The sequence below is a fragment of the Kogia breviceps genome, chromosome 19 (assembly GCF_026419965.1).
Source record: "Kogia breviceps isolate mKogBre1 chromosome 19, mKogBre1 haplotype 1, whole genome shotgun sequence".
Lineage (NCBI taxonomy): Eukaryota > Metazoa > Chordata > Mammalia > Artiodactyla > Physeteridae > Kogia > Kogia breviceps.
The window spans coordinates 1,240,104-1,252,985 of NC_081328.1; the positions used below are offsets into that span (position 1 = coordinate 1,240,104).

Sequence of the window (12,882 nt, forward strand, 5' to 3'; positions counted from 1 at the left end):
CACCTGCAGCCCCCCCCGAATTGCTGGGCCCCAACGGGCTCTTGGTGAGCCTACAGGGGTCGGGGAGCAGACACAGAGCAGGAAAGTGAGGAGGCAGAGGGAGCGCACCCGCTCACACAACCACTGCTCAGCTCCTCGCCCTTGTCTGGGAAGAGCCTCTGGCCTCATCTCACTCTGAGCAAGCTGAGGCTCCGAGGCCCGCTGAGGGCGCAGTCAGCACGTGGCAGGGCCAGGGCCAGAACCTCGCTGCTCTGGGGTCTCCTGTGCAAAACCTTAAATGACCAAAGAATTTGCTTTGGGGCCCGAGGGCTAAACAGAAGTTCAGTGAGTAGAGAGCCTGACATTAGTTGGAGAACTGTCTTCAGCCCCCTGGGATCTGTATGTCCCGATTCTCGATCCCCGATCCCCGGGCAGAGAGGGAGAGGAGGAGGAAAAGGGAGGGGGCGGGGGGAGGCAGTTCAGAGGCCTCAGGTCCCAGAGCTGTTGCCTCCGAGTTCTGCCCCGCCCCACCCCACCCCCTTCATCTAACGAACCACAGCCCCTGCCTGTCCCAGTGCAGAGTTTTAAAAGTGGGCTGGTCACCGGCCAGACAGTGGGCGCAGGGCCTTGGTTCAGGTGTCCAGCCTGAAGGAATCAGCTGCACCCGGCAAGGGCAGGGACCACATGGCCATCTCAGCAGAGGCAGAGACCGGGAGGAGAGGCAGAGCCGGGCAGGGGCCTCCGACGTGGCCACACACGTGGCACCTGCAGCCACGGATGCTGCCCAGCAGCTCCATCACATCTCGTTTCCTCCCTGTGAAGGACACGGGGCAGCCTTATCCCTCCCCTCCTGCAGAGGAGGAAAATGAGGCCCAGAGGGGACAAAGGGCTTTCCTGAGACCACACAGCCCGTCGGTGGCGGAGCTGCGGATCAGAGCCAGGCCGGCCCACCCTCTGCTCCTGCCCCTCTGCACGCCTTTCCAGGCCCTGCTGGGACCGAGAAGTCCCCTTCTTGCCCTGCCGTCTGAGCCAGCAGCCTGGTTCTCCCCGATAAATTATTCACGCTCCCAAGGGCCGGCCAGCTCTGGTTACACTGACCGCAGCCCTGGACACATGCCATGCCCACCCCACCTCCCTTGCCCAGGACCTGGAGGGGCCCAGGTTCCCTCCCCTCCAAGGTGACTTGGTGGGCTTTGAACGTCCCACCCTCGCTCAGGAGATGCGGCTCCACTTGTGGCCCAGGACCGATGTGCTGGGTGGTTTAGGGCAGGTGGCTTCCCCTCTCTGGGACCCAGTGACCCAAGCACTCACTTCGGTGGGTGAGCGGCGGAGGCTCGGGCAGGGCTTGACTGGGGTTGAGGTACGGTTGTCCTCATGGAGATTCTAAGGCCAGCGCAGTCTCCCCAGCGTGGGCCTGCCAGGCCTCCCCTGCTTCCCATAAACAACACCCAGGTGCTTTCCAACAGGCTCGAGGGTGAAATTCTAGGCGGGGCCCGAGGAGATGAATTATGGATCTGCCCTCCGGAAAGCCTGGTCCCAGCCAGAAGGAGCTTGGCTGTCCCTCCCCCGGCCACTGGGCCAGCCCCGGCTGCTCTGAGCCCGAGGAGGCTGTGTGTCCAGCCGCAGGCAGGAGACTCAGCAGGTCCCTGTGTCCCCAAGGCCCTGAGCTTGTGACACCGGCCGGCCTGGCAGAGAGCAGGTGGCCACCATGGCGAAGGAAGACGAGGATGAGAAGAAACCCAAGAAGGGGAAGAAGGGGAAGAAGGCGCCGGAGCCGGAGAAGCCCAAGCGGAGCCTGAAGGGGACTTCGCGGCTGTTCATGGGCTTCCGAGACCGCACGCCCAAGATCTCCAAGAAGGGGCAGTTCCGGAGCGCGTCGGCATTCTTCTGGGGCCTCCACACCGGACCCCAGAAGACCAAACGCAAGAAGAAGGCGCGCACGGTGCTCAAGTCCACGTCGAAGCTCATGACGCAGATGCGCATGGGCAAGAAGAAGCGCGCCATGAAGGGCAAGAAGCCGTCCTTCATGGTGATCCGCTTCCCGGGCCGGCGCGCCTACGGCCGCCTGCGCCCGCGTGCCCAGTCGCTCAGCAAGGCGTCCACGGCCGTCAATTGGCTCACCAAGAAATTCCTCATCAAGAAGGCAGAGGAGTCGGGCAGCGCGCAGGCCACGCTGGACGCCTGGATGGACCGCTCCAGCTCCCGCATAGGCTCGCGCAAGCTGCCCTTCCCGTCGGGTGCCGAGATCCTGCAGCCCGGGGGTCGCCTGCGCAGGTTCCCGCGCGCCCACAGCATCTACGAGTCGGGCGAGCCCGTGGGCTTCCTGCCCTTCGAGGACGAGGCCCCGTTCCGGCACTCGGGCTCCCGCAGGTCGCTGTACGGGCTGGAGGGCTTCCAGGACCTGGGTGAGTACTACGACTACCACCGCGAGGGCGACGACTACTACGACCGGCAGTCGCTGTACCAGTACGAGGAGGAGCCCTACCGGGGCGCCTACGGCCCCCGCGGCCCGGCCTGGCCGCCCTACGACCACCCGCACGGCTACCCGCCCGAGGACCCCTACGACTACTACGGCCCCGACTACTACGGGGGCTCCTTCTACTCCGACTACGGCTACCGCTATGGCTACGACGACTACGAGCCCCCCTACGCGGCCCCGTCGGGGTTCGCGTCTCCCTACGGCTACTACGACACATACGCCGGCGAGGCTCAACTGCACGGCTACTACCACGACTCCTACAACCCTTCCGACGCGCTTTACCCGCCCTACCCGCCCTACGACCTCGCCTACGACCTCCCGTATGCCGGGCCCTACCCGGATGCCTACGCGCCACCCTACCTGGCCGCCTATGCGCCGCCCTACCTGGCCGCCTACGCGCCGCCCTACCTGGACCCCTACGCGCCGCCCTACCTGGATCCCTACGCGCCGCCCTACCTGGGCGCCTACGCGCCGCCCTACCTGGATCCCTACGCGCCGCCCTACATTGCGCCCTACGGTGCCTCCCATGGTGTCCCCTACGCCGAAGGCGTCTATGGTGGCGGGGACCAGGCCATCTACCCCCCCGAGGGGCCCTATCTTCCGCCGGAGCAGTCGGCCTTCGCGTACCCGTGGGTGCCACCGCCCATCTTGTCGCCTCACAACCCGTACGCCCACCCCATGGATGACATCGCGGAGCTGGAGGAGCCCGAGGAGGCGGGTGGTGAGCGGCAGGGCACCTCCTTCCGCCTGCCCAGCTCTGCCTTCTTCGAGCAGCAGGGCATGGACAAGCCCGCCAGGTCCAAGCTGTCCCTCATCCGCAGGTTCCGCCTCTTCCCGCGGCCCCAGGTGAAGCTGTTTGGGAAGGAGAAGCTGGACGTGCCGCTGCCGCCCTCCCTGGACATCCCTCTGCCCTTGGGAGATGCGGACGAAGACGAAGAAGAGGATGAGATGCCGCCGCTGCCCCCGGTGCCCTACGGCCACCCCTTCTGGGGCTTCCTCACGCCGCAGCAGCGCCGCCTCCAGCGCGCCCTCTCGGCCTTCGGAGCCCCCCGGGGCCTGGGCTTCAGATCGGACTTCGGACGCCCAGCGCCGCGCCCGGCCACCTCGCTGGCGCGGTTCCTCAAAAAGACCCTGTCGGAAAAGGAGCCCATCCCGCGGCTGAGGAGCAGCAAGAAGGCCCGGGCGCGAGGCCCGGCGGTCAGGGAGGCGGCCTATAAGCGCTTCGGCTACAAGCTGGCCGGCATGGACTCCGAGCGGCCCGGCACGCCCATCGTGCTGCGAAGGGCGCAGGAGCGCGTGCGCAACAACAATAACTCCCACCGTCCGCCGACCCCGCCGCGCGCCCCCAGCCCCGCCCCCGGCCTGCCGCCCGCCCCGGCGCTCGCCGCCGCCGGCCTCGAGCCGGGCCCGCCCCCGCCGGCCTCGCCCTACGGCTCGCTCCGCCGGCACCCTCCGGCCTCGCCCTACGACTCGCTCCGCCGGCACCCTCCGGCCTCGCCCTACGACTCGCTCCGCCGGCACCCGCCGCCCTGGGCCGCCCCGGCTCACGTGCCCCTCGCAGCCCAGGCCAGCTGGTGGGCCTTGGCCGAGCCCCCGCCCGTGAGCCCCGAGGGGCCCCCTGACCCTCTGGCCTTCCCCGGACCCCGGATCTCCTTCAGGGGCTCCCGCCGCTGGGGCGCGGCCTTCGGCTTCCCCGGGCCCTCGCCCCGGCCCTCGCTGAGGAGCCCGCCCCGCCTGGGCTACCGCTCATCCCTGGGGCCCCGCTCGCCCCTGGGGCCCTTGTCCCCCCAGCCCTCCGTCCGCCCCGGCCCCCTCCGGCCGCCCTTCTCGCCGCCGCCCCGCCGTCCCCGCTCGCTGCGGGAGCCCCTGTCCCCGCGCCGAGCCTCGGGGCGCCCGGGCGCACCCCGGTCGCCCGCGCTGGGCTCCCCGCGGCCGCCCTCGTCGCGCTCCCCGCGGCCGCCCTCGTCGCCCCCTCTGCTGGGCCGCCGCCCGCGGAACCGCTCGCTCAACCTGCCCTCGCGCTTCCCGCGCACGTGGCGCAGGCTCAGCGAGCCTCCCACCAGGGCCGTGAAGCCCCGGCTGCGCCAGCCCTTCCCCCTGCCGCCCGGCCCTGGGTCTTGGCGGGCGGCTGCCGCGGCCGCGGCCGCGGCCGCGGCCCCTGCCCCTGCTCCTGCCGCTGCGCACCGCGAGAGCCAGCGCGAGCCCGAGGACTCGGAGACGCCCTGGACAGTCCCCCCACTGGCCCCCAGCTGGGACGTGGACATGCCTGACACCCACCGGCCACCCTCGCCCTGGCCGGGAGGCCCAGGCAGCCTCCGTGGCTTCTCCAGGCCACCCACTGTACCCGCAAACCCCTTCCTCCAGCACGTGGGCCCAGGGCTATCCCCTGCTCCCCAGCCTGAAAATTCAGCCTCTGACTCAACCGGTGTCTTTCTGGGTAGACACCATGACCCAGGACCTGGACAGCTGACCGAATCGGCCAGCCCGAGCCCCAAGAAGCCTGAAGAAGAGGCCTGCCCGGCGGACCCCCAGCCACCAGCAGAGCCTGAACCCCCGACCGTGACACCCCCCAAGGATTCCCCCTCAGAGCGGAAAGCACTGAGGCTCAGCTTCTCCTACCCGTTGGCCACCTCTGACCAGTTGAGGGCCACATGGCCACCGTGGCGCCGCTGTGGGACACTGCCCAGGGCCCCAGCCCCCTTGGCGCCCTCTGGGGCCCCAGGACCCCTGCCCAAGGCGGGTGAATGGCTCCAGGCAAGCCGTGGGCGTTTTGCTGTGGTCATGCCTCGCGTGCAAAAGCTGAGCTCTCTCCAGCGAGCTTGTTCTGCTGCCCTGCAGCCTCCCATCCAGGAGCCAGAGCCCAGGCCCCGGCTGAGAGCCTGGAGTCTGCTCCGCTCCCGCCTCTGGCTGCCGGCGGAGGCCCACCCACCCTGCACAGGAGTACACGCTCGCCCCTCGTCCTGCCACCTGCCCCATGGGGGCCCCGGGGAAAAGGTTGGCCCCAAAGGCCGGTGGAACAAGGTACGGGGGTACAGGTTAGAGGGGGGGCTTGTGGTTCCACCCTGAGAAACAGGGCAGGAGACAGTCTCGGGACCCTGGCGACCTGCTGCCTGCTCGGGCCTCGGTCTTCCCGTCTGTACCTTGGCGAGAACAACCCCCCAGAGCTTCTGGGGGATTGAATAAGGGGATGCCCGGCACAGGCAGGCGGAGGACAGAGATGCCAGAAACTGCCTCCAGGCACTTGGAGGAAGGGATCTTGTCCCAGCCTGGGCTCCAAGCAGTCCCATCCTCATCCGATCTGGACGGCACGTCCACCCCGAGCCCCCCACAGGGATCCTGGCGGAGTACGAAACTGCAGACTCTGCCTACCTGCCCTGTCCCACCCCCGCGTTCCCGTTCATGCTGTTACCCCCACCGCTGCCGGCCCTCCCCCGAATTGGGTCTTCTGTCTCTTTGGGGCTCTTGGCTAAGGGCAGTCCCCCGGGCTGCAGGGTTCTGGACTGTCCAAAAGTGAGGGCTCAGGAACCAATCTTCCAACTTCTCTACTGAACAGTGGGGAAACCAAGACCCAGAAGGTCACACGGTGGATCATGGCTGAGCCAGGGGTCTGTCTGGGCCCCCGTAGGGTGTGGGGCGGGCAGCCTTTCTGAGGGGTGCCAAGCCCATGCCTGGCTGCCATGCTCGTGGCGGAACACGAGCCCGGTGCCGGGTGGCCCTCAGCGGAGGGGGGTGGTCACCGGAGCCTCCCCCGGGACGCCTGGGGTGGGCGGGGCACGCAGGGGTGGCGGGCGTTTCTCAGCCTCTGCAGACGGTGCCCCGTGGAGCGGGCAGCCAACGGGCCCATCAATGGCGACCGGGGCGGCCTGGCTGCTGGGGGGGCCGTGGCCCCAACGGCGGGTGCCCCGTGCCGTGTGGGCCGCAGCGTTGAAGGAGCGGGGCGCAAAGCGCCCGGGGGTGAGGGGCAAGGATGCGTGGGCCCTCCTCACCCTGGAATACGTGAGTGGCTGAATTATTCAGGGTTTGCGGCCACTGGCGCACGTGGGCAGGCGGGTGGGCGGGAGGCCAGGGCCTCTGGGGTGATACCCGCTGTGCCCTACTTAGCATGCGGGCTGCTTCCCGGTGTCCCCTTTCCTCTGCGCTCAGGGAGGGGTGCAGGCTGGACCCGAGAGGCAGGATAGGCGGGCTCACAGGTGTGCTTGCAGCCACTCGGGTCACGTGCGGGCCTGGGCCGTGTGCTCGGGCGCTCCACAGCCCGGCGAGGAGAGCGTGTGAGTGTGTGCGCCACGGCCCGGGCAGACGCATCTGCGGGCTCAAGTGTACACACTACCAGGGCACAGTGGTGGGCCTGCAGCCCACAGGGGGCATCAGGGCCTTCGTCTCGAGACCCCCCCCCCCAGGTGCGGGGACACCTGTCACATGAGAACCTGTCCAAGTGACGTTGAGAGCGCGTCCCTGCACGTGTGTGTGCCTCCAGGCAGGCACCGCAGGCCGGCGTGCACGTCCACGAGCCTCGTGCGAGCCCACGGGTGGGCATGGGAGCGCCTGGGCTACAGGCGCCGTTGCCTGCGGGTCTGTGCGTGTGGGTGTGCGTTTGCCCTGCACGGCGCATGGGGCGCGGCGCATGGGGCGCGGCGCCGAACGCCAAAGTCCTGGTCCCTCCAGAGGCCCCAGGCACCAGATGCAGATGTTCTCCTAGTTGTCGCATAGGCAGACCTGGGGTTCACCCTGGAGGAGGGTGTCAGCCTGGGAGAACGTGAGGCGGGAGGCCTTCTGGCCGGGCAGAGAGAGCAGGGCCCCCGTGCGTGTGCTCAGCCCCTGGCAGGGCCCCCGGGAAGACGGGCAGCGCCGAGGCCGGCCGGGTCCTTGGGAGTTAAGCGTTGTGTTCCGAGGCAGACAGCCCACGGGACCTGGCCGGCCCGGCCTCAGGGCTCCCTCCTCCCCACGGCAGTGGGTCCCGGCCACGTCCACGCCGGGCCGGGGGCCACGCGTGGGCGCCCTCCGGCTGGCTGACCGCAGGCTGTCTCCCTCAGATGCACTCCGTCCGCAACCTGCCATCCACACGGTTCCGCGAGCAGCACCGCGAGGACGGCGTGGAGGACATGACGCAGCTGGAGTGAGTGGGGGTGGCAGGGTCGGTGAGTGGTCGCCGCCTCCCACCTGGGTGCCCCTCACCTCCTGGGACATTCTCAGAGCCTGTTTCCTCCCCTGCCGAGCGAGGCTCAGGCAGCGTCACAAAGGCCCAGTAACTCAGATGGGCTGGGTCCAGACCCCAGCCCCGGCGCTTACCAGCTGGGACCTGGGCAAGTACTCAGCCTCTCTGCCTCAGTCTGTCACCCGCAGGGTGCTGTGGGGTAGCTGTCGGTGTGAGGGTGCTGGCACGTCGGAGGTGCCTCAGACGTGAGGGCCGCGCTGGTCCATGTCGTTACCCAACCACAGCGACAAGCTTCACGTCCGCTACCTGAGAGCGTCCTGCGCGCCAGCGCGGCGGGAGCAGTGATTATCGTACCTGTTGGACAGATAGGAAAACTGAGGCCCAGAGAGGCTAAGTAACTTGCTCAAGGCCTCGCAGTTGGCTGGTGTCAGAGACAGGACCTGATCGCAGGCTTTTCTGGCCAAGGCCCTACCCCGAGGGGAAGGTGGCCCCTGACTGCCTCTCTCCATCTCCTCCCAGAGACCTCCAGGAGACCACCGTGCTGGCCAACCTCAAGACCAGATTTGAACGGAACCTCATCTACGTAAGGCCTGGGGCCGACCCCCGCCCTGGGCTTGGGTCTGAGGGCGGCTGCCTCCCCGCTTCCTGGGGCCGCAGTGGGAAGCGTGGATTTCTCCTTCCTGCCCCAGACTTGCGGCATCTGGTTTGAACCCTGGAGTTTCTACTACTTAAGCTCAGCATTCAAGAGCCGGGAGCGCTAAAACCCAAAGTCCTAGAACGTAGAGTCTTAGAGGCCTGGAGACAGGGTACCCAGAAGCGTGTGACCCCCACCAGGGGCCCGATGGGTAAAGCCTCCAGAGTGCTGGGAGCCATGCACCAGGGGCCCAGGGGGGAGGGTCAGGGGGCGGGCCCTGACCGTGGGTGAAGGAAGCAGGCCCCCCTGTGGGGTGGTGGCTGTGGGGCTTTGCGCACTCCAGCCTCCTCCCGGCCTCAGCCCGGTTCAGTGCCTGACGCTCCGCCACCAGAGCACACGACCCATCAGACTGTCCAGGGGCCCAGGGTGCAGACACCGGGGCCAGGCGGCCAGCCGTCTGTCCCCGTGAAACAGGGATCCCGGCTCCCAGGAGTGGGGGAGGGAGGGACACAGACGGGCCCTGAGGCCACCGTCTGCCCGGCAGACCTACATCGGCAGCATCCTGGTGTCGGTGAACCCGTACCGCATGTTTGGGATCTATGGGCTGGAGCAGGTGCAGCAGTACAGCGGACGCGCCCTGGCCGAGAACTCCCCGTGAGTGTCTCCAGGGCTGGCGGAGGGGCCTCCCGGGGTCCCCTGGGTTTCTGCCTGAGCTTGGCGAGTCCCTGGTCGCCCCTCAGCCGCGGGTGGTGGATGGCGGTGGGGAGCCCAGCAGCCTCTCCCTGAGCCTGGCCACAGCCCCCTGTGGGCTGGAGGCCACTGCGGCCCAGCCCTGGGTGGGGAGCCTTGCGGGGAGCGTTCCCCGAGGGTGGGGTACAGCAGGATTGGCTGCTCGGCTAGGCAGAGACGTCCCCACGCCTATCCCCTGGGAGGCTTGGGAACACCAGCCGGGCCTGGCCCAGGAACGCCGGTGGCCCGTCTCTCCAGGCACCTCTTTGCAATTGCAAATCTCGCCTTCGCCAAAATGCTCGATGCCAAACAGAACCAGTGCATAATCATCAGGTGAGCGACGGAGGGCTGGGGCCGGCCCGCCTGCCCGTGTCTTCCTGGGTCACGGTGGGGTCAGGGGCACCCAGGAGAGGCCGTGAACGGGCTGGAGTTCACTGCGCCCCTCTGCCTGGCCAGCGGAGAGAGCGGCTCTGGAAAAACTGAGGCCACGAAGCTGATTCTGCGCTACCTGGCAGCCATGAACCAGAAACGGGCCATCACACGGCAGGTGCGTCTGTCCCCCCAGGGCCCGTGGCCCAGCACCCCTCGTGCTCCTCGAGAGGCAGGACTCTGTGGCCCCACTTGGAGGATGGGCGGCCGAGCCCAGGCTGCACAGAGAGGCCCCGTAGGACTTGGGGCTCTTGCTGCCTCCCCTCTCGGGAGTCCTCTCCTGCTCGCCTTCCCCTGCAGCTCTGCGTTCCAGCCCCCTGGGGTGGCCCCAGCAGAGGCCACATGGGCAGGGGGCGTCGTCCACTGCTCCCGCCTGGCCTCACATTCACGGTTGTGAAAGAGGCAGGACAGGCCCGAATGTGTGTGATGGCCGGTGTAGGGTCAGGAGAGGCTGGGGCACTGAGAAGGCCTGGCCGGGGTCTGCAGCATTAGAGGTCTGCTTAGAGAGCTGAGTTCTCTGAACCCAAGAACGTCAGAACCTCCGAAACGGTTTCCCGAGGACCTGCCGCGTGCCAGGCCCAGGCTAGGCTCTGGGGAGCAGGCAGCAGCAGCACAGTCTGATAAACGTTCCCGTCTTGTGGGAATTTTGTTCTCGTGTAGGAAACAGAAAGGAAAATAGCAGCCGGGTAAATTCCGCGTGTGTGAGAGAGGGCTAAGTTGTAGGGAAGCGCAGGGAGGAGGATGGGGCGTGTTGGGGATTGCGATTTCAGGCACGGGGGTCAGGGCAGGTCCTGCTGAGAAGGCAAGGCAGTGGGGCCTGCAGACATCTGGGGCGGAGCGGGTGCAAAGGCCCTGGGGTCCAGCGGGTGTGGTGTGCTGGGTCGGCAGAGGGGCAGCATGTGGGCCGGGCGAGGGAGGATGGTGGCTCGAACCAGAGAGATGACACTGGGGTTGGTGAGCACAGCTTGCCTGGGTGCGGTTCCAGGACTTGCTGAGGGACCAGATGGGGCCGTAAGAGGGGACGCCCAAGCTGGCCCCAGGCATTCAGCCTGAGTCACAGGAGCAGCCAGCAGCTGAGGGGCGGGGTATGGAGAGAAGACGCAGGTACCCTCGAGGGTCTGCCGGGCATCCGTGCACAGGTGGTGGGAGACGGTAGATGTGCCAGGAGCCTGGAGCTCAGGGGAGGTGGGGCAGAGGCCGAGGCCCAGCAGCTCAGACTCCAGAACGTGACGCTCAGACTCTGGCCCACCCCTCCAGAGGTTTGCAGTGGCCACCGTGTCCCAGCGACATGGTGGCGACCTCTGCAGGTGATCTGGGGGCACTGGGCAGGGGCTGCTGGGCCCTCGGTGAGGAGGGGGTCGGCCCAGGCTTTGTGGTCAGGAGAGGTCACTTCCTGGCAGGCCACTTCCGATACCGACCTTGGCCTGCCAGCCCCTCCCATCTCAGCCTGGGTCTCCTGGAGGCCAACCAGCTCATCCCTTGGCTCCAGGCCGGGGGTCAAGCCTCTAAGGGTAGACTCCTGCAAGGACTGGCTGCGTAGGCAGGCGGCCGTGTGCGCCAGGCACCTCGTGTGCGGGGAGCCTTCCGCTCTGTCAGCACCAGAGCCTTGCGGCAGCCCCGGGAGCCGGAAAACTGAGGCCTGGGAGGGCAGTGACTTGCCCAGTGTCCCAGAGCGACGGGGTGGAGGGGCTGGGGCTGAGGTTCACGGTGGGGAGCTGTCTCGGCAGGGGTCGGGGAGGATGGCGGAGGTGCGGGATGTGGCTGGTTCTGAGGGTTGGGCCGGGCAGAGAGGAGCCGTGAAGATACGCCTACTGGCTGGGGTGACCGTGGACTCACCTCCTGGCCGCTGTTGAGCTCCTGCAATCGGACCGTCTGGGTCTAGGGTCAGTTTCAGGCAAGGCTGGGTCCAGGGTCTTAAACGGCGTCCCTTGTCTCGGCCCCACCCTCCCACACGTTTGGACGTCATCCTCGTCTGTCTCCCGTGGGCAGCACGATGGTGCCGCAGCACCACAGCCCACACTGCCCGCCGGGCCAGGAGGTCTCAGGGCTCCCTCTTGTTGGACTGGCTTTGGCCACGCGTCCTCCCTGGACCCAGGCGTGCCCTGATCAGCCGAGGTCTGCGCCACAGGCTCCATCTCTGGGCTGGGACTGAGACAAGGGTTCCCTGGGGCAGGGGCTCGGGGTGGCTGGATGCAGCTCAGCCCGCGCCACAGGCTCCGGCGCACCCGCGGGTTGGGCTGGACGGCCCCACGGGGCCGGATGTTCCCACCCCTGGCCGTGTGCCCTGCCCTGTGCTGGGCACTAGAGGAGAGAGCCCACCCCCAGGTGCCCACGAGGGGCACCCCGGCTAAGGGACAGTACAGGCCAAAGCCCAGGCGGACCCTGACTCCCTAGGCATGCCCAGGCCGGCCCCCCGTGCCTCTCTGAGCCTTAGTCAACTCCTCTGTACGGTGGGCACAGTATTTCTGGGACTGAGCGACAGTGTGGGTGAGCAGACAGAGGGAACGGGCGCCGTCCCCGAGGGCGCAGTGCTTGGGAGTCCGCCTGCCGATGCGGGGAGAGCGGGTTGGTGCCCCGGTCCGGGAGGATCCCACGTGCTGCGGGGCGGCTGGGCCCGTGAGCCGTGGCCTCTGCGCCTGCGCGTCTGGAGCCTGTGCTCCGCAACGGGAGAGGCCGCGGCAGTGAGAGGTCCGCGCACCGCTTAAAAAAAAAAAAAAAAAAAAAAAAAGATGAAGGTGAGGGCTTCCCTGGTGGCGCAGCGGTTGAGGGTCCGCCTGCCAATGCAGGGGACGCGGGTTTGCGCCCCGGTCCGGGAGGATCCCACGTGCTGCGGAGCCGCTGGGCCCATGAGCCGTGGCCGCTGCGCCTGCGCGTCCGGAGCCTGTGCTCCGCAGCGGGAGAGGCCACGACAGTGAGAGGCCCGCGTACCGCAAAAAAAAAAAAAAAAAAAAAAGAGTTTATGCTGAGGAAATGACGCAGCCAGAGACAGCACTGCTTACGGTCGCGGTCGCGGAGCGTGGCCCTTGCTCTTTCCGGCCCTGGAGTCCCGAGCACGCTGCCCCGCCTCTCCCAGCCTCAGGCTCCTGACCTGCAAGCAAGGGCGGCGCTAGCACCTGCCTCGTAGGATTGTTAGCGATGCTGTCGTTGGGGCAGGAGGCCCGGCACGCAGTAGGCGCTTGAGAAGCGGGCGCTGTGATGAGCGACAACACCCTAGCGGCTCTGCTCTCGTACAGTGCTATCCCCCGTTTCATCCATTTAGCAGATTTTTCTTTTTTGTATGTTTTGGCCGCATGGTGCGGCGCGTGGGGATCTCGGCTCCCCAGCCAGGGATGGAACCCGCGCCCCGTGCGGTGGAAGCGCGGAGTCCTAAGCACCGGCCCACCGGGGAGGCCCCCCCCCCCCGCCCCCGCAGCAGGTGTCTGTTGAGAGCCTCCTGCTGCCAGGTCCTGTGTGCGTGCTGAGCGCCGGGCGTGTGTACAC

General features: G+C 67.7%; 1 protein-coding gene across 2 annotated transcripts in view; it reads left to right on the forward strand.

The window, feature by feature from the left end:
* Positions 1-1,687: 1,687 nt before the first annotated feature.
* Positions 1,688-12,882, forward strand: part of MYO15A (myosin XVA) — a 50,407-nt gene continuing 39,212 nt past the window's right edge. For both annotated transcript variants that reach the window (XM_067020688.1, XM_067020689.1), the window contains exons 1-7: positions 1,688-2,763; positions 2,932-5,479; positions 7,489-7,571; positions 8,130-8,193; positions 8,789-8,898; positions 9,232-9,306; positions 9,430-9,520. In XM_067020688.1, the coding sequence (XP_066876789.1) occupies positions 1,688-2,763; positions 2,932-5,479; positions 7,489-7,571; positions 8,130-8,193; positions 8,789-8,898; positions 9,232-9,306; positions 9,430-9,520 (4,047 nt within the window). The remainder of the gene's footprint in view (positions 2,764-2,931; positions 5,480-7,488; positions 7,572-8,129; positions 8,194-8,788; positions 8,899-9,231; positions 9,307-9,429; positions 9,521-12,882) is intronic.